At 43.6% G+C, this 20,283-nt stretch overlaps 2 protein-coding genes across 7 annotated transcripts in view; one reads left to right on the top strand and one right to left on the bottom strand.

Moving 5' to 3' along the window:
• Positions 1–3,696: 3,696 nt before the first annotated feature.
• The window catches only part of LOC6506479 (zwei Ig domain protein zig-8), a 37,463-nt gene continuing 20,876 nt past the window's right edge, over positions 3,697–20,283 (bottom strand). For 3 of the 6 annotated variants that reach the window (XM_001957760.4, XM_044714431.1, XM_044714432.1), the window contains exons 3-8: positions 11,900–12,108; positions 10,307–10,517; positions 9,243–9,380; positions 7,031–7,158; positions 6,380–6,548; positions 3,697–5,872 (exon numbers count right to left, since the gene is read on the bottom strand). In XM_001957760.4, the coding sequence (XP_001957796.2) occupies positions 5,544–5,872; positions 6,380–6,548; positions 7,031–7,158; positions 9,243–9,380; positions 10,307–10,517; positions 11,900–12,108 (1,184 nt within the window). In that variant the 3' untranslated portion in view covers positions 3,697–5,543. Of the gene's footprint in view, positions 5,873–6,379; positions 6,549–7,030; positions 7,159–8,923; positions 9,381–10,306; positions 10,518–10,620; positions 10,964–11,899; positions 12,109–20,283 lie in introns of those variants that run through there. The other 3 variants (XM_044714433.1, XM_014909302.3, XM_032454052.2) reach the window with 3 other exon arrangements.
• Positions 7,725–8,818, top strand: LOC6493459 (antigen 5 like allergen Cul n 1). Its single transcript, XM_001957761.4, has 2 exons — positions 7,725–7,956; positions 8,012–8,818. The coding sequence occupies exons 1-2, from the start codon at positions 7,840–7,842 to the stop codon at positions 8,627–8,629; spliced, it is 735 nt and encodes a 244-aa protein (XP_001957797.2). The 5' UTR covers positions 7,725–7,839; the 3' UTR covers positions 8,630–8,818.

Here is a 20,283-nt window from a genome sequence, read left to right as displayed (position 1 = left end):
CGAGCCAACGCGCCAAAGTATGCAATAAAATAAAGAATAAAAAGAAAAAAATGTCAAAAAGGATGGAAGGACATACTACGCTATGGCCCACTTCGCTGGGTGGCCATAAAAATTGTATTTCAGTTAAGTGCCCAGCAATTGGACACTGTCCGCTTGAAAAAGGTTCGGCTTAAATGGCATTAAACGTTCGCCACGGGTGTAGCTTTCGAGAGGGGAGATTTTTCATCCACGCAGACAGCTCATAACTCGAAATACGTTTCGGAAAAAGTGACAGAATGCTTCGGGCCAAGCCAACTGATTTTATTTTTAGTTATTTCTTGCAAAAACTAGAATCCTAACTACACAATAAATATTAAAGTTGTGCCAGTGACTTTAAAAATCTTTCAATTTAGCAGAGACATGACACATATGTTCATGATTGTAGGAAAGCCAAGTAATTGCATTTGATGCCAACTGAAATTGGCAACGAAGAACTCTAGCAAACAAATTCCATTATTTCTCACCAGGACTCAGATCAGATAGCCCTGTGCATTAACGTTTATGACAATTAACGTTTATAAGCAATTTACATATAAACAAAATGCGAAAAATAATTATTTACAGAGCAATTTGGGTGCAACAGCTATTGTTGGGCAAAAATAAACGAGAAGAGAGAGTGTCATGCCTAATTTATGTGAACGAAATGCCGAAAATTCCATTTGAGACAAAGGTCCTGGCAGAGGAGCCATGGCGGCAAAAATTGAAAATGACAAATTGCATTAGACGGAGAATGGGTGCAGGACAGAGGGAATTTCTGAATTTGTGAAGTGGGTGCCGGAGCTGACCGCAAAAATGACAGCACACAGTGGGCCCGGAACCCAACTCGGTTTTTGGTTATCCATTTATGAAGACAACAGCACCAGCAACAATGTCGCACATATTCAAAAAGCAATTCTCGGCTAAAGCCGACTAAAACACATTCACATCGTTAAACAAGGGGCTGCCAAAACCACAAGGATACTCGGAAAAATTAAAAACAAAATTCCAAACCGACACAGAAATAAACACACAAACCGAAAAGCAAAACAAACAGTCAGCCAGCGAACCCATTTAAACCGATTTTCTAATCAAAGCCGTATTACTTCCCAAAACCAAACCCAGAGAGTCACACATGGATATATCCTTTTTCCATTCAAATATATTTACATCTAGGAGCAATTTAACCCCTTACCTATTTTCCACTCACCTCGCACACACAATGCGAAATTTAATTATGAGCCGAAGCACATTTTCTATTTTTTGCCGTTGGGTTGCCGTCGACAACGCGGCGTGAAATATAATTAATTTGGTATTTTTAAAGGCCAAAAATGAGAAATTTGGCTGAAAAACTGGCGCCAAAATAATTGCCATGGGAACGCCCCCTTGTTGGCCCCCACCTTATCGCCCGAATAACCGCAGAAATTTCATTACATGTGTAAACAATATAGCCAACAAATTTTGTTCTTCTGCGCTTATTCTACCCACTTTTTCATAAGAGAATTATTAAAAAGAATGCTGAAATAATTATACATATTAATAACAGTGGATGCTGGCACTAATGAGGGTGAAGGAAGTGTTGTTTTCAACTCATTAGACTCCTCGAGAAAAAGTTGTAAAGTTGGCTTTAAGTGAGCAAACAAAACTTTAGGGAAGTTCAACAGGGAAACTTGTAGAGAAGTTAAAGCGATTCTTGAAGGACAATGAGAAGCCCTCGGGAGGAGTGCATTTAACAAGGATAAAAAATTGAACTTAAATCAGCATCAGAATGGCAAGTTTAATGGGCTAAATGCTGAGCTGCATTTGAAATCGGCCATCAAAGAAGGACGCCATTGGCATTCACTTTGACAATGCCACAAACACGCCGAAAATGCCACAAATTGGGGATGAGGCGGGGGATCTGTAAAATAATGTTCAGTATTCCACTTGGCAGCTGGAGGACAATATTCGGCAATCCCCGACATGGCTCTGGCCATGTCAATAAATTATGTACTGGATTTTCGCAAAGGCACAGAACAGCACACACAAACAGACTTGTTTAGCATTTGAAGCCTTAGACATCTGATTTATGTTCAATATGCGAATTTAAATTGCAACTTGTGCTGCAGACAAACAAATGTATGCCGGGGCCAAATAAAATCAAATCATATTTTCACATTAAAAATGTACGCGGCAATAATAAGGACCTTCACATCTTGGCCACCCGAGGACAGAACATAAAAGGCAAACGTGTCTGTGTTTGCTCGATGTTCTTTCCACATTTTTTTTTCCTCCCGCCGTTCTGCCAGTCAAAGTGAAGTGAAATTCCTTGCCAAATTGCCAGACTTTTTGCCGGCCTTTTTTTTAATGTTAACTGTGATCCTGGCAGGACTGGGTAGCACAGGGTGTGCCGTGTGCTTTTAGGCGGCACTGGAATGCGACACAAAGAAAATTACGTTGACAAATGAAAATGTCACAATGATGATAATTTATATTCTCCGGCGACGATTGCCGTTCTCTGGACCCAACTGCGAGCCACATTCCCCCGGCATTCCGCCTTTCATCTGCTCCACGGCCCACATCTGTGACCTGAGCTATGTGCAATTAAAGGTAATATCCGACAATTGCCTCGGATATATTTTTTTGCCACTTTTCCACAGGAGTGGCGTCTTGCTAGGTGGCTGAATTTTTTAGAGGATTCAGCTTCTTACCCCAAAATGAATAAAAATTTTATACAAATAAAAGCTAGAATGGTTTCATTTTTATTTATTCAAGCCAATTTATTATTACTATTAGCCTTTTTTATTATTACTATTTTAGCCTTTTTAAAAGAGTAACCAATGTGTAGAGACAACTTGGCCGGGGCAGTCCATCTATTTCGCATTGCCCCACAGAACCAGAGTATTCCAATCATCGTCGTCATCATTCCGGGTAATACTTTCTTTCCGGCGGAGCGGGGAAACTTTCCGCTTCATGTGCCTTATGCGCCTTAGACGCTCCTTACGATTTCCACTCAATTCGGCTTGACGGGTCAGGGCGGGCAAAGGCGGAAAGAGTGGGTTGGGAAGTGAGCTGTGGGGCTGGGTTGACGCGTTGTGCGCTATTAAACTTTTTGGCATGATATTACCGTTATTTGGCTGTGCCAACACACACACACATTGAGAGAGATAGAGATACACATACATACACTTACTTGTCATATAATAAACTTTTATGTTAACGGCTTTTGATGTCTTACCAAAGCGCAAACAGAGTCCTGCCAGCCACACATGGCCTGCGCCTCTAGTCTCCAGGATCGTAGGGACAGCTGGCAGGCACTTAATGCCCATTCTTCTTCCTTCTGCCTTTCCTGTCTTTGCATTGCGGCTTTATTAGGCTGAAAATGGAAAATGGAAAGCGCCAACCATCCTCCCAGGCAAAAAAGTGAAGAAAACTTGCAATCTCCCGGGGGCCGAAAAACTCCAACCGAAAAATTCCATTGTCAGGGTGTGCGTGTGGCCCATTAAAATTCCCAGGCTAAATGCATGAATGGCAATGGAAAATATTTGCATAAATCTTGCCGGGATTCGCTCAGCATGTGGCCCCCAGTTTTTCATCACACGCAGGAAGCCCAAAAATACCCAAAAACCAAAATCACAGCGAAAAACCAACCCACCGACTCCCATGCCCCAAAAATCAAAGAAAAGTACGGAAGCTTTTTGTTATACATATTTATCATTTGATGGTAATAACTAAAAAAACTTTATTGAAATTTTTCATACCGATTTCCATATTTACGTGGCTACGCGCTTAAAAATTAAAAACAATTTTATAATCTTTATAATACGTTGCCATTTTGTTTGCAACAAAAGTCAACAGAGTTTTGTTTTTGTTTCCGTTTTCGGCTTTTGGGTTTTGTTATTATGGTATTACTCGCTATTTTTCCTCTTTTAATGCTTATAATATATATTATTTTTTTTGCTTAATTTGCAATTATTTTCATGGATATTTGTGTTTTGTTTTTGCCAGTTTTTCCCTTTTATAGCAACATTTTAATTTACCCATTAAACATTCATTTACATGTCGCGTCTAATTTTGCATGCGTTCGGCTTACATTTTTAATATTTATTTATATGTATGTAACCCTTTTTCCGCGCAGTGTGCATACTTATGTGAGAAAGTGTCTTCTGAATGTATGTACGTACGTTATGTATGACTACCACATAAATACTTGAGTACAGTTTATAGTTTATTCATATGGTATATGTAGGTTTATTTACAATTTTGATCAGTTAATTCAACCCGCTTACGGGCCATAGGTTCTCAATGGCTCCGGAGGATAACGGACTAGGGACTCCGGACAATGGCGATACATTTTTAAATGTGGGACAGCACGAAGAAGGACTCCTCCTTGGCGTGCCTTGCCTGCGAAGTCCTTCAAGACAAGCCCAGCCCAGCCCCAACAAATAGCTCGCCAGGCAAATGGAAATGCAAATATTTTGTTGACAAGAGTGAAAAGTGACTTGCCAGCTCTGTCCTTAGCCGAGGAAAAGGGGTAAAAATGCAACCGGACATGCTGAAATGGTAGCTCTAAATTTCACTGGACTTGGAGAGTTTGGCCAGAATGGAGCATTGAACCCATTCAGCAATGGGAACAGGAACTGCCCACATGACTTGGTAAAATTCTTTTAAATAAATTGTTAGACCGGGAAGTCGCACTTCAAACCGAAGTGAGTTTTTGGCAGGAATTTCTCATGAATTCTCCATGTTGCCATTACTGGATTACCGACACAGAAATAGACATGCAAGTTTTGTTCAGTTTAGGAACCGTTCGGAGAACTTCACATCGAAACATGGCTATTCTTCGTTTAAATACTAAATATATACAAGGCTTAAGGTCTAGTTTATACAGGAGAACCGAAATAAAATGTTAACACGCACACACAGGATAACTCTGTTAATATTTACAACAATCTGAGTAAACTTGCACTACTTTGAAATCCTAATCTATTGAGGAGTGCACCGGATAGCCCTTGAGGCACTTAGCCTTTGTCTTGGGCGCTCGAGGACTCTCCGACACATCGCCTTGCATATACGCTTCAATATTTAACCAACTAGGCATGGCTCTATAAGCAAACCACATGATTATAGTTCTCTAACTTGATGATTCGTTCAAAACTCTTTCCATTTAGCTAAGTTCGCTAGGGTGCTGGCAATTTACGTGAGAAGTTTATGTACATGGCTCTGATTTTCGCCTAACTAACTAATCCCCAGCCCACTTAATTAGAGACACACTTACTTATAAGCTACAAGTTACAAGTTACAAGGAGCAGCAGCATCATTAGCATAATTAGTTGGTTTTTTAAAGGTATTACATGCAGCTCAACGCGACGCTGTTCCTCCTTTCTCATTTCTCCTTTCCCGGCTTCCTCCTGCTCCTCCTGATTTTTCTCATTGGCCTCAGATCCAGCTACTGCTTCTCGTCCTGTGCTGTTTGCCATAAATCATTTCTTCTCTTGCATTTAGGGGCTGCATCGGCGGTGGAATTCCAACTGGGCGACATTAATTTATCACCGTGCATTCCGGCTGCCAGTATTGACGTGGCCGCAGGCTTCCTTTGGGTCGAGAGCAGGGTTACTTGGTGGCAGCTTTTCCAGCTTTTCCCGCTTGCCATGTTCCTCCTTGCTCGCTCCTTGATTCCCTCCGCCGCCACCGCCGCCGACGCCTCCTCCAGCACCCTGCAGGAGCATCGAGGAGCAGGCCTCCAACAATACAAGTGCCGCCACCATTGTGCTAATTACCCTGACCGCCTGCGTGTCCTTACCAAAGTGACAGGACCAACTGGCCAGGGCGACGGCCGCCGGCGCCGCGTTCGTTTGCATGGCTTCGGGTCGCTCTCCTGCCGGAAAATGGAAAATAGAGGGTGAGCTGTGAGATAGCATAGAGGGTAGAGGGACAAGGGGACCTTCACAAATGACATGAGATTTGACAAGAATGACTAACAATTTGCAGTTTGTCCACAAAAAGGTTATTACATGGAGAAATAAAAGAGGTACTAACAAAAACTAAAAGTATGAAACAGAAGGACTATTTTATAAAATTTAAAGGTACAGATAGGTAACACTACCATTAGATTTCTTTATGAAACTGTTATTTTTTCGAGTGTACTTCTGTGTGTGCCGCAGTTCATAAATTGCGCAAAAGTTTGCCCAACAAAGAGCGAGCGGGATGCAAGTCTAATGCATACAAATCGAGGTCAAGCAAATGCATGAATGTATCATTCACATAATCAAACTTGAGCATCCAATTAAGGCGGCCTTCTTTTTAAAGCATTCCCCGGAAAATCCGAAACTCAAAAGGATCCCTGAACCTGAAACTGAAAGTGGAAGGACTGTGTAGTACTTACCCTGCAGGACGTGGACGCGGATGCTGGCTATTTCGGTATTCGATGGATAGCAAGAGTATTTGCCGGAGTGCAGAAGGTCGGCATCGTAAATGAGCAAAATGGATTTGGTCTCCTCCGACTTGACGGTCTTGAATTTCAAACGGCCGCCGGAGGTCTCCTCGCTGAGTACCTGGTGGGGAAAGAAAAAATCGTGGCATGATAAGAGGAGGTGGTATGGCATTAAAAGCGCTTTTTGCCCCAACAGGACCTGGGACAGGCTAAGCTAAATGCAAAAGCATGTTTTCTCATAATCATAAAAGCCAAAATTAAATACGTTGCGTATACGACGCGTAAACAAACGCGAGCAAACTCACACGAACACTTAAGCACAAACACACACACACTTCAGAGAGGCGCCAGCCCAGAGCTCATAAAAGTTAAAAACGTTTATCCTGCAGCAATTGGCTGGGAGGGTCCTGGCCCCGCCCCTTCTCTGCTTTTTTCGCGACTTTTTACTGCGCACAAACTCAATTATTGCAAGATAATTTGGCACCAAAAAGGAAAACCTTAAATTGGATTTTCCCCTCGCCCTTTGAGCTCTGTTGTTTTTTTTTTTTATATTTTTGCTCGCTAGTCTGTACATTGATTTTAAGAGAGTTCGCCGATATTTACCTTGTCCTGATGATACCAGAAGATATGGGTCGGTGGCTCCGGACTGAACTTGATAATGCAAGTGAGATTTATGGTGCTGCCCTTGTCCACATACAGATCGGGTCCGCCCAAAATGGTGGCCGTTGGCACTGCGAACAGAAAATGGAAAATGGAAGGTGATTCATTATGCAATATATATCCAGGGCCCCCTTTAGGGATCCACTTTCCGCTCGGCAAAAATGTCCGAGCTCTGCTAATCAATCGGTTACGTTGCCTAATCAACATCTCGTCTCTGTCGAGTTGTGAAATTCCAAAATGGTTTGTTTTCCCAATTTCCAGCACATCGGCTGCGCCCAAATACCCAGTGACAAGTTCCCATTCACCCCATGACCGCCCACTCACTGGCCTTTTGGCCAGTCCGGTCCAGCTTTGGCATTGTCGGAAATTTCCATAGTGGCCCGTAGTGGGAAATGCTCTGCCAGTCAAAGTCAGCACGTTAAATAATCGATTACCAGCCGTCAGACTGCCGGGGAGAGTGAAAAGTTTTCCTAAAGTCAAAGGACAAGGCTGCACAAAGTTGAAAGTGATTCTAAAATGGGTAACGGCTCAATTTTGTTATGTTTTTGAGAGGATTTTTGAACCAGAAAATGAGGAGAATTCATTAAAGAAGAAATTTTAAGGACAATCTATGCTTTTCTTCCAACAAGGATGCTTTGAATTAATTGTCACTTTTCTTGGGTCCATCTATTACAACATATGTATGCTCAAATATAGGAAAACATAAATAGGAAAAGTACATTTTACTGAGAACCTTTAGAAGTAAACCAGAAATGCAGGGGCTTAGGCTTATTCTCGTTCTTTTTGTGTTAGATTTTAGTCAGGCCATTGATTTTTGTAAGATTGCCTCGTGCCAGGGTACAGAACACATAGGATGCAACAACACCATGGTAAAGAAAATATCCATCCATTTTAATAACTACTTTAAGTAAGGAACTTCCATAGGTTTTCGACAAGAGGTGCTTGCGCTTCAACAGCCTGGTGAATATCGGAAAGTTTCGCCGCTATTTGCTGGCCATGCACAACAAATACCGCGAGGATGTGGCCAGTGGAGCGCTCGAGTATATGCCGGAGGCCAGAAATATGCCAGAGCTGATGTGGGAGCCCTATTTGGCTATCCTGGCCGAGTATCACTTGAAAACCTGTCTGGCGGACCTCCCCGGACAGCCGTGTGTGGCCACCGACGACTTTCCGGATCCGAAATCAAACTTTGCGGAGGACATCTACCCCAGACCCCTCGTCGCCGAGTCGAATGTCCGCCAGATGACCATTCTCACGGAGGAGTGGATGGACGAGGTGTACGACTTGCGGGACACCAGCTACGAATCGGCGGGCTATGCCATCAGGAACATTATCAACGACAAGGCCGCCTACATGGGCTGTGCCGCTGGCAAGGACTACGACTTGTGGAACATCCACTTTGTGCTCGTCTGCTACTACAGCGCCGGAGCTCCGGAAGGAAGTAGTCTGTACGATGTCGGGAAGTTCAATGCCAGCTTCTGTCCCCATGGACACAGTGGTGCTTACCCAAGTCTCTGCAAAACCCTGCCCCTGAATGACTAAGTGGCAGCATCTCCGGAAAAAATAAATATTGCAAAGGCTATGGGTATAATTAAATGTGGGAAACACTTTGCCAATCTGAGAGGAGTGAACAGTGGTGCGTTTCAGTTCTTTTCCAACAAATTTCATTTGTGATTTTGTTAGAAACTGTAGCTTATAATGTAAATTTAGAAATAAATATTAGTAATTGTAGCTTGTACTTTTTTATATTTTATATTCTTCCACAATTAGAAGTTTCGCCAGGGTCAGACCCACCGAGAAATTGCAAAAAAGGTAGAAAATAATGGGTGGAGTAACCGAAACAAGCTGGCAAAGTTAGTGGGTAAAAGCTTGTTGGAAAGCAATTTGTTCGTCATGAGCCAGAAAAGTGCTTGCCCTGGGCATCCCTCCGCCCCGCCACTTGACTCTACCCATGAAGAATGTTGTAAAATATTAAAAAAATAATATTCATGCATGGCAGCTCTCGAGCACATCTCTCACTTCCCCTTTGCTTTCCCCATTTTATTTTTGTGAATCTCCCTGCGGTTAGACTTGTCACTTGGCCAAAAAAATCCTTCACTGATACTCCACAGGATGTGCTGGGAACTCGTTTCAACCCAACGACAGCTTAACTAACCGGCAACTGTCTGTATGGGCCCGAACATGCCCGCGAACTCATCATCGCTGGACTGGTAGACCCGATCGGCGGCTATATAGAAGGCGTCGTCGTTATAGTACTGCTGCATCACATTGCTGGTTTCGGCGTCAATCAGGTCTTCGCACATCGATGGATATCACAAAAACATAAACAAAAGAAACAGAAAACAAACAAATGGTGAAACAAAAATAGGAAAAACGGATATAATTATAATAAAAGCCCAACTAAAATCAATTAGCTAAAATGGGCTAAACAGAAATAGAATAAAACAAGCCATTATAATTATTGGTTTAAGCCTCCACTGCCACTGCCGTCTGCTCTATTATTCATTCCCAATTTGTTGGCTATTATTTTAAGAAAACAAATTTAAAGTTTTATGCCATTAAATTAGCTTTCCAAACACGAATTCCGATTTGTTATTCTGGCTATTTCCATTATGGCGCGTGGTTTGTTTTTTGGAAAAAACCTATAAAAATATTTCAAGCAGAGTGAATAAATACGCTTGGTGGCCCCAGGATTTAAGGGGACCAGTTTATTTCCTGCGTTGTCTACACCTTAATTCCTGAAAATATATATTTGGGGTTTTTTTGGCTGGTGGGTTGCCAATATCCGTTGAGCCCGGTGCTTCCTTACGGGTCCCTTCACTCCATCAATCTCTCCATGAGAATTCCTTGTTTTTTTTTTGGTTCGGAAAAAATTCCTGTGTCATATTTACCGGCGAGGTCGCGTCCTGTTTTTATATCCTGTTGTGACGATTGCCAAGTGTGCATAATTTACACTCTTGCAAATTGCATGAACATGCAAAAACGATACAAAAACTCTTGGAATTCCCCAAACAAAACGTTTCTCGTCTGCCTCGGAATTTTTTCGCGTTTAAATTACAAAGTGGAGGCCTTGAACAAAAATTTCCATAGCCAAACAAACTTTAACATAAGCTCAAAAAATATAATAAGTAGAAATAAAAAATAAAAGTATGAATTCTAGTACCAAGACCTGATATCTACCACACCCTCAGTATCCTTGATTTTCTCCAGTGTACTTACCCACAATGTTCAGGTTGACGGAGTAACTTCGCACTGGTTGTGTGGATATCTGACATTCGTAGACCCCGGCATCCCTCTGCTGGGCCCATTTGATCTGCAGGGTCCACTCGTCGATGTCCCGGTGATAGGAGGTTTGGAAGCGCTGGTCCGTCGTATAAGTGTAGGTGCCCACCGTAAGGATGTGCAGGTCGCGGTGTCGAATCCAGGCAACCTGCAAGATGACCAGGGGCACTTTAAAGAACCGCAAAATTTATGCAACTCTCAGACCAAATTTTCATACGACTTGGAATTAGTGTGCGAAACGCATGACAGACCCGGAAAATGATACCCCTCGGCGCTCCCAGTATTCCCTGCCCACTGCCTGGCCCTTCAGAGCGACATTCACTCGACATTGCCCTCTACATTTGATACAAATTTTTTTGTTTTTTGGCCAGGTTATCGGGAGGGAGGCTGTCGGGTAGGCTCCTTGTTTATGCGGCTAACTGTCTAACCAATAACCTCTAGAAAAAAGACAAGCCCGGGCGGACAAGTGAACAGAGGGACACACGACCGGACTGGCAGACAGTCGGAGTAAACTCAGCCAACTGTGTGGCATCCATCTGTGCAGTTACACTTTCCTGCCCCTCTGCCTACCTAATTCTGCAATAACAGCAGAAAAATACAAAAAAAAAGAAGGACAGAGGCCAACAAAAAATATAAAACCAACTAAAACCGAGGAAAAAGCCAAAAAAGAATAAAAGCAAACTTTAGCCGGGCCATAAATTTAGTGTTGGCCAAAAACCGACCGTTCTGGCCAGCTTTGTTAACTAGGGGACGTGTGTGTAGTTTACTGATTGCGGAAGCGGATTTGGCCATGAGGAAATCTACGAGTATGACCCCATCCTCGGCCGTGTGTGGCCAAATCGCTTAACGTAATCAACGAATCGGGCCTGGCTGCCAACACCTGCAAACTTTCCCATCGGAGTCGGGCGGGAAATTTGGCAAATGCGTGCAAAATATTTCCGCATTGTGTCTGCGGAAAATTGAGACCAGACAACGTACACCCCTCCAGCGCCGTATCTACTTTTTTTTTTTGTTATGGCAACCAATTTAATTTTGATTGCTGAAATGCAACACTTTGAGGAGCGGCCAACAACTGCCAAAGGGCGACTTTAATTGGGTCGAGCAGATCAAGTGACGGCACAAATCCGAAAAAAGACAAATAAAAAAGTAAAACAAGCCTAAGCAAGTGGCCGGCATGTGTGGCGTCTGCTGTCACGTATTACATAATAAACTGGCAGCAAATTTAATAACCCGACTCGGCCAGTGTTGGCCATCTAAGTGGATATTTGGTGACACATTCGCCACACTTGCTGTCTGCCAGGGGGAGCTGCCAGCCCTCTATCTTTGTTTATTAAATGTAAATAAAAATCAAGATTATTAATACAAAATGTTTCCGGGCCTTGTCTTTTTTTCGGTCACTGGGGCACTGGGGGAAAAGTTATATTAACTTGTGTAATTCCAGGACCTCACCATCATCCCAAGGAGCAAAGATACATATTATCTCTTCTCCTCCAGTGTAGTGTTTTGGGGACATCATCCCCTCGGACTTACCGTCTTATTGCCCAGATGCTTGACTCGGCAGCCGAGATACGCCGACTTTCCCACCAGCGATGTGATGTTCCTGGGCATCGTGAGATCAAAGTAGGGCTCGTTCCATTTGTGGCCGTGAGGATAGTGCGAGGGCGGGGAGTGCGTGGGCTTCGACTCGGCATTGTTGTGGTTATTGTTTACGGATTGCCTTTGGTAGCCCATGGCCAGCCCTGCAAATGAAAAAGATGAAAATAAATAATGAGAAAAATTAGGTGTCTCCAAAATGAAGTGGACACAGTTGGTGGGATGGGGCTGGAGATGGCGATGTTCTTCCATAATGCGACATAATCCACTGTTTCGGTACAAATAGAAGAAAAGGAAACCCATAAATTCCGCCAAACTGCACCTTAACACGTTTTAGCGCACTTTAATTAGAGCGATGACACAACCCCCTTTAGAATGCTTTATTTATTTTTTTTATAGCATGCCCTGTTCCCTTGCACGGAAAAAAAATAGAGTCACTTAAGTGGCCTTCGCCTGGCTGGCTTGCCTAGTAGGGACCATGTGGAGTGGCAGTACTGGGTGCTTTCCTATTTTGTGTTTTTTTGTTATTTGCTTAGCTAGTTGTTGTTTCATTTTCATTTATGGCCTGCTGGCTGGGGTTAATTTTCTAATTACTCGACGCGACGACGACTTTCTATGACTTCGTCGTCAGCATTTGTAAAATGGCAAAAGCAAAAAGCTTTTATAGCCCCCTACCCTACCACTTAACCCTCACCAGCCACCAGCCACCACTCACCACTGAAACATGGAACCCTTTTGCGTCCCAACGACAAAAACAACAACGGCCTGAGCAAAATTGTAAAACTGCAAAAATTTCATTTCCGCCTAAAAGGAATCTAGCTGGGGAAACAAAAAGGGAAAATAACAGCAAACTGAACAAACAAACAACAATCTAAACTGACTCCCAAATGGCGCAGCTCATAAACTTTCCCATTTACGAATAGTGAAGGGGATGAGTGGGTGGCTAATGGCTGGTGGGTGGTGGCTTGATAGGATATACATTTCAACATCGAAAATAGCTGGGGAATGCCAGGGAATTGAAGCATTATTAAGGAGATGACCAAGTCGCTCAAAAATATTTACAAGAACCAAAGATATGTAAAAATACCCCCCTCGTCCACATTTCTTTGGTAATTGAGTCAAGTATTTGCAGCAGCAGCTCGGCTCGAATGCCAGAAGCAAGCCATGCCAGCCGAAATGGAATTCTGCCACAAAAACCGAAGCCGGGGAAAGGAAATTCAAGGCTGCCTGTGGAGGAAATGCCCTTGGTTGGAAAATGCATTCAATGGCCACCTGTAATGCCATCAGTCAATGCTCATTTCGAGGAGCTGGCGGAGCAACAGCAACAGCTCCCAGTACCAGTACCAGTAACAGTACCAGCAACTTCTCCATGAATTTCGGTTTCGGTTGTTTACCATCGTCAGGATCCATCCACCAGATCCCCCAAAGGCAGCAGCCAGTAACAAGGACGCAGGAACGGACCGCAGAACTTAAAGAGCTGCCAGAAGCTCCTTTTAGAGAGCGTTTGTGGGGTACAAAGGGATATGGGGGGCTTCACTCCACTCACTGGCAAACACTGCAGAAAAGTGAATGCAAATACCAGAGCACCAGGCATTGGCATATGCGTATTGCTTTTATAAAACAGCAAATACAGGTGTGGGACGACTACGACGACTACCTCTGGCAGATTGTTTGCACGGACTCGTTAGCCAGGCTTTTGTACTCGGCCCGCTCGGGCAGCTCAGTCAGCCCAGCCAACCCAGCCAGCTCATTTATTCATAGCAACCATTCGAGGGTGGACAAAAAGGGCTGCGGGCAAATCCGAAATGGGTGAATGGAAATTATTCAGAAAGCGGATTCATGACAGATTCCGCTGACAGGCGAAAGGTCAAGGTGCCGATTGTACGCTGAACAATTGGATAACTTGAGCAATAAATATTAATGCACTGGGACAGAATTAATTTCGGAACAATAAATCAATTATGGCACCGCGGGGCCTGGCCGCTGTGGCTGGTGTGGAAATATCACGTATACGCCACCGGCTTACGGGGAGTGAGCATATCACGTATACGCCACCGACTAGGGCGAATCGTTGTCGTTGACAATCTATGATTGATTCGCTGTGCGGGTGCAGTGGAGTCCTTGTTCCTCGGCGCTCATTTGCATATATGCACATACACAGGCACTGGCACTCTGACCTGGACCTCTGGGGGCCCATAATGAATCATCCGAGCTCTCATTTTACGCAAAATTAGCCTTGGCATCCGCCGCAGACATGGCAGACACAGCCGTGAAACAATTGGAGCCAGGTACACACGATAACGATAACGATGACGATTACGACTACAGCCAGTCCGAAGTCCCAGAGTCCACAGTCCGATGTCCGGACTCTGGAGTTGGAACTCCTTGCCGCAAAACTACGGCTCAGCTCTGCGGCAACAATGGCAAAGGGCCATAAAACGCTTAGTCCTGGCCATCTGTGTGTATGTGGCCAGGATTAAGTATGCATATGTGTACTTTGCATTGTGTGAGTTGTTTGTAATGGGTATATGCGTATGTGGCTCGCTCCGCTCCGCTCTGCTCCGTCGTGTTGTCTGTTTAATGGTCTTAAATATTTATAAAGCAAGCGCTGGGCAACCGCAGCAGCAGCAAACGTCGAACTCCCATGAATACCGCCAGCTGAAAGGGTTAACGATTAATTGAAACAAAGTTGAGCTACTCCTGCGGCCAGTGGTTAAATATTGAAAGGGGTCGACGCATAAATACACCGGGGTCGGATCAAGGGAGTTTAAATTAATTGATTTGTCCGATTCGTGAGCTGTTTGTCTCTGAATGCGGCCTGTTTATGGGGCATTGGTTAAACGAATTATTAATTAATAATGGTTTTAATTATTCTGCGTTTCCTTCTGAATATCCATAGTTCGGTTTCATAAGTTATTTATGTTAATAGTACCATTTAAAAGTACATATCATTGAAGGCAATTTTGGCAAGGATAGGAATCAATAGAGATATAGACATGAAAGGGTCTGTATATGAATGCTTTGGATTATGAAAACTAGAAGCAACTTGCCTAGATATTTTCGGAGTAATACTATCCTGCTTTTCTATCCTGCTTAGATCAATTATAAAATTCAAATACTGTTTATAAATAATTTTATACAAAAATTTAAGTTCCCTTAGTCGCAAACAAAGTGTAATACAATATGAAATTGCCTACTTATCTCTGAGAATTTTGGTTTACCGCAACCAGATCTGTGGCCGACCTTTTCGAAGCAACCCCGCTCAAGTCTTGGCCAAAGGCAGATCCTGACAGCCGAAGGATACGAGTGCGAAGGATATGAAAAGTGTGCTCGACGTGGCGTGGCAGACGAGACTTTTGTGTGCGGCTCTCCGCTGCCGTGCCGTGCAGAATGTTACCTCAATTAAAGATAAGTATCAAAGTGCATAGTAATCAGAAAGCAGCCAGGCAAGCGACGGCCCAATGAGTAACACGGAACGAAAGCCGGCGTCCGGAGTACGGAGTAGGCAGCCCGTAGTCCCGGGGATGAATACGGCGGAGTGCCTGTCAAAATGATTGTCTTACATGCATTGCCCTTCTTCCTGCTCTCTGGTTCCTCTTCTCCTCGGGTTTTGGCTCTGACGCTGGCTGTGGGCATGGGCATCCCATCACTCAAGCATTTTACACAGGCTGGCGCACCTGGCGTATGCGCAATTTTTACTTGCCTGCGAGCTTCTCAGTTACTTGTTACTTATTTTCGCCCGTCACTTTATGCTGTACTCTTTTTGTTGCACATCGTTTTTCACAACAGCCACAAAATGTAAAATTTTTGCGCCATTTTTACTGCAATTTATGCACGCTGACGATGGGTTGTGGAGCGACTGGGGTGGAAGCAGGAGGCAGCTGGAGTGGAGAGGGCTGGGAGGGACAGCAAAAACGAATCCGAAATCCCTGCCTGCCGGGTTTCGGCCCTCTTTGGTCATTGCTTGTTAACACACCCAATGGGAGTTATTAATGTTTGCGGCGCTTTATTTACGGCTGCCAGGCAGGCAGGCAGGCCCTCCGGCCGTATTCAGCCTGCCCAGCGAGTCGATTTTTTACGGCTCCCGGCGGCCATAGCCGAAGGTTTGGAAGGATTCGCTGACAGGCAACCAGCTCTTGCTCATGCCTGCTGCCTGCTGAATACTGCCTGCTGCCTCCACCCTTCCACAGTTGATTTAAATTTGGTGTAGTTAATTTTTAACCCAATTTTTTACTCAGCGATTTTTTTATTTATGTGCACCGCCCTTTTAATGTTGCAACATTTTATTGCCGGGAGCTATGAAAAAAGATTCCGGCTCTTAAAGAACTCAATTGCCCGAAGAGTCGTTCTAGCGTTTATATCAGTTCACTTTTCATGGAGTTCCTGGGCGCGAGGACCTTTATCATTTTTAATCAGTTGAAACCTTTAAAAAACATTTAATACCTTTTAACTTTTTTAACCCGACTTGTCACATTTCAGATCCACTCTGCACTCCACCTTCCACTCCAGCCTTCGGCAATACAACTCTTGACTCGCAAAGTTTCCCACTTCAATTTCTTGCCATGTTTCCCTGCTCTGTGTCATTTGCAAATCAAATTGTAATTGAAGAAGTTGGGTAAGTCTGTCCTGGCCTGGCCGGGCCTCTCCTTTCCCCTTTTGGCCCTTTCTTGACAACAATGTCGAAATGTCTTGAGCAGTAAAATATTGTTGGGAAACCAGTTCCCAGCGAGCGTGTGTGTCTGTGTATCTGCGGCTTGTGGCATATCGAATTCTGATTTTAATCCAGCTTGCATTTGTATGCAAATGTAGCCAGAAACCGAAACTGAATCGGAGTGATTCTTTACAATTTGATTTTCCTTTCATAATGTTTGATTTGGCTTATTGCTCCGTACACCCTCATGCATACAGAGTCTATAGACACTTGTATATAGTTTACTATTCAGGGTTCATTAAGGTTCAATTTGTTCTTCTATTCTTCGATGTATGTCAATCGGTTAAGAGCCAGGAAAATCAATAGTAAAAACTGTTCCGGGAAGCATTATTATGGTTTGATTAAAAATGCATAATTGCCATGTTAGAGTCCAGTGGAAGGACATGGAACGTCACGCATAGTCTATTTATGCATATCTTTTTTTACATGCTCGGGGATAATAATAGGGCCTTGGGGAATTGAACCAAAATTAAATGCCTGTCAAGAATTCATCCCATAAAACATTTAAATTTTAAACTTCGAATCAAAACATTTTTACAGCCGAAAAAGTACCCCTTTCGCGAAGGCCCATAAACTTATGACTGTCACTGTGTGAACAGTTGATGGCAAAGTGAATGACCCACCCGACATGCAAATGGCGGTGCCACTTTCTGCCCCCACAAAGACACCCCCCGGTGGGTGGCAGCCCCTCCACGGAGAAGGCTAGTGCGCTTCATTGCATGTCGGAGAGACTTGAGCCCGGCCTGCCATAATTCATATAATACTCGTACTCCCGCCGCTGTTTATTAATGCACATCTGTGCTGGTGTTTATTTAAGCAATTATTGCTTTTCAGGCGGAGCCGGCTGAAATGCTAATTAGATTCCGCTGTTGGCAGTGCATGAAAGTGAGGCAGGAAGGCTGGCCGGCTTCTATTAAGCGACAATAAAGCGAAATTGAAGCTGAAATGAAATATTTGCCTGACACGCAACATCAACTGTCAATTAATATTGTTTTACCAAATATTGTTTCGCTTTCAATTAAACTTCAATCGGTGTGCATAAGCGGCTAATAAATTTGCGATGGCGACCGGGACCGAGACCGGGACTGAGACCCAGACCAAAGCCGCTAATCGCATTATATAAAAATATTCTTTGTTTGTTTTCAATTTAACAAGTTTTCTGGGGAAACAAAAAACTCATGGACATAAAACGAAAAACATGATAAATGGGCAGCGGGATGGGGGAGCAGGGGCGGTTGAAGATATTTTTTTTAACAAAAATATTTGCGCAATTCACACATCAAACGAGGGCAAAGTTTTCCTTTTTTTGTATTTATTTTCGGGAGTTTTTCTGTTTGATGTTGTTCAGAGGCGGAAATTGCACAAATTGTAAAGCGCCACTTTCCGGCCATTCTGCACGGACCATCTATCTCTCGTGCTCAGCCCTTCCCCGACCATATTTCTTTCTTTATCTATTTGCGTTGTGGCATCCATTGGGCGGGCGTTAATTGAATTATGTTTGCCGCACAATTGGCCGTTGCAAGTGCAGCAACTGAAAATACATGGCAAGGTGGAGTGGGCCTTGCGGAATTAGAAACGAAAATCCGGGCTAGACAAAATATTGGTAATTCACTGCCATTTGGAGTGTCAAGTGGACCGATAAATTGCAAATGAATTAAATCAGCCGGAATCACATTTCAAACAATGCAGTTAAATCAGGAATTAATCGTCGGCCATGCCATAAAGAAATTAACCAGCAGTTAATCCAATATAAATAATTGATTTAAGGATATAGGAAAAAGGATATAGTTCAGTGCACAAAAAAAAAGAGAAATCAAACATAAGTCCGGAAAAGAGCAATGCTTGTGGGCATTATCCTTGCATGATGGATAGATCCTTTAAATCGCATTACCCACTCACTAGTCACTGGGCACTGGTTGTAATCAGGGCAAGTTCACTATTTCGACTACTTGACATTTGAACAGCCTTATCAGACTATGGAGATCGATGTTTTATTCATGTCCTTTATGACCCGCCGCCCATAAGCCGGCCAGCTCATTACAAACAATCAAAGGGCGATAGGACATGGCCGAAAAATTACACAGACCGCAGAGGGCTCACAGTCGGAGCCATAAAAGCAAATAGTCCCAAAAGCCACACACACGCGCCGCCATACTACTACCGCCTTTGTGAAGAGAGTGCCAAAAATAAATGAAACCGTAAAACTTAATTTGGTGTTTATGCCGGGAAGAGCCCTAATGACAACTGCCCTTTGTCTATATCCTTTGAGGATTAATAAGGCAAGTTCCTGGCACTGGGACCGCTAATGAACTGTACCGTTAAGGCAGACATGCCAGCAGTCCATGAACATGGGGCGTATGGGTGATGGGCCATGTGTGATGCGGACAACGCGGCGTATGGGTGATTTGGGTGATGGGTGGTGTTTGCTCTTCGTATAAATTATTTGTGCAAACAGGACAAACATTTGGCGCTGATTGCCAAATGCCTTTGGCAATTGTTTTCGGTCTCGGCACCCGCCCTATGTTGCGATGCCTGGTCGCCATATTTTGTTGTTCTTGAGCCTGCGAGCCACATAAAAAATAATGAAGAAAAATAACTTAAAGCGACGGACTATAAAATAAATGATCCGGCAATGGGATCCTCGATGTCTCCTCTTCCGTCCGCAGACAAGCATAAATTGTGTGGAAATTTGTGGCCAGAATGCCCATGCCCTGCGGTCATATAATATATATATATGCTTATACATATAAACAAACCATATATCCGGTTCGCCTCTGGTCCCCTCGGTTCTATTCTGTTTCTATTTCCCTTCACATATATCGCCGCTATATGGCCTGGCAAATTTGTCGGTCATTTGCATTTGACTTGACACAAGACACAAGACAGTGGAGTCCTCCCATTCCTGTCCAAAGTTTTGCCCGCCCATTTATTATGCTCCATGTATGTATGACATTTGCTGGCTCCATGGGCGGACGGCGATTTGGGAGTGGGTCAAATCCCAGGCTTGGCATTTGCGGCCACTTTAATGCGGCTGTGTTCGGGGAATTCCCGAGCAAACCAAGACCCCGCCAAGAACAAATAAATCAAAGCCTGCTTTGCCATTTTATTGGAATTGTTGGCCAAATTTTATTTGCCCCATACCATCCCCATCAGTCTGCCTCCACTCCACCCAAATGTCATCAAATGGATTTGTATTTTTAACGCAAATTGCATAAATCAAAAGTTTTCGCTTTGTCAATTTTTGTTTTTATACGTATTATGTTTGTCGTGTTTTTATTTTTCGGGTGTTGGCGCTTCTTTTGGCCAAAGTTTTGATTGCCTTTTCAGATGTTTTCGTGTCCGAGACTTAGACCAAAAGTCCAAGGCTAGACTTTGCATGCCAAAGCCAACAATTTCAAAAGCTTCTAAAAAAAATGGCAAAAAGAAAGCGGTGCTGGGCAGCTTCGCGCATTTTGCATGTTTTGCCAGCTGTAAGCTGCTTTGTGACTTATGAATCATAATTAAATAAATTTCCATTTAGCTTGTTGACACATCTGAGTGCTCATTAAACCGTCAAATGGCCAACACTAAATCAGGACGGCTTTGTTTATTTTATACGCCGTGGATGCCT

This window comes from Drosophila ananassae, chromosome 2R, assembly GCF_017639315.1.
Source record: "Drosophila ananassae strain 14024-0371.13 chromosome 2R, ASM1763931v2, whole genome shotgun sequence".
Classification (NCBI taxonomy): domain Eukaryota; kingdom Metazoa; phylum Arthropoda; class Insecta; order Diptera; family Drosophilidae; genus Drosophila; species Drosophila ananassae.
This window is presented reverse-complemented; position numbering and strand designations above follow the sequence as displayed.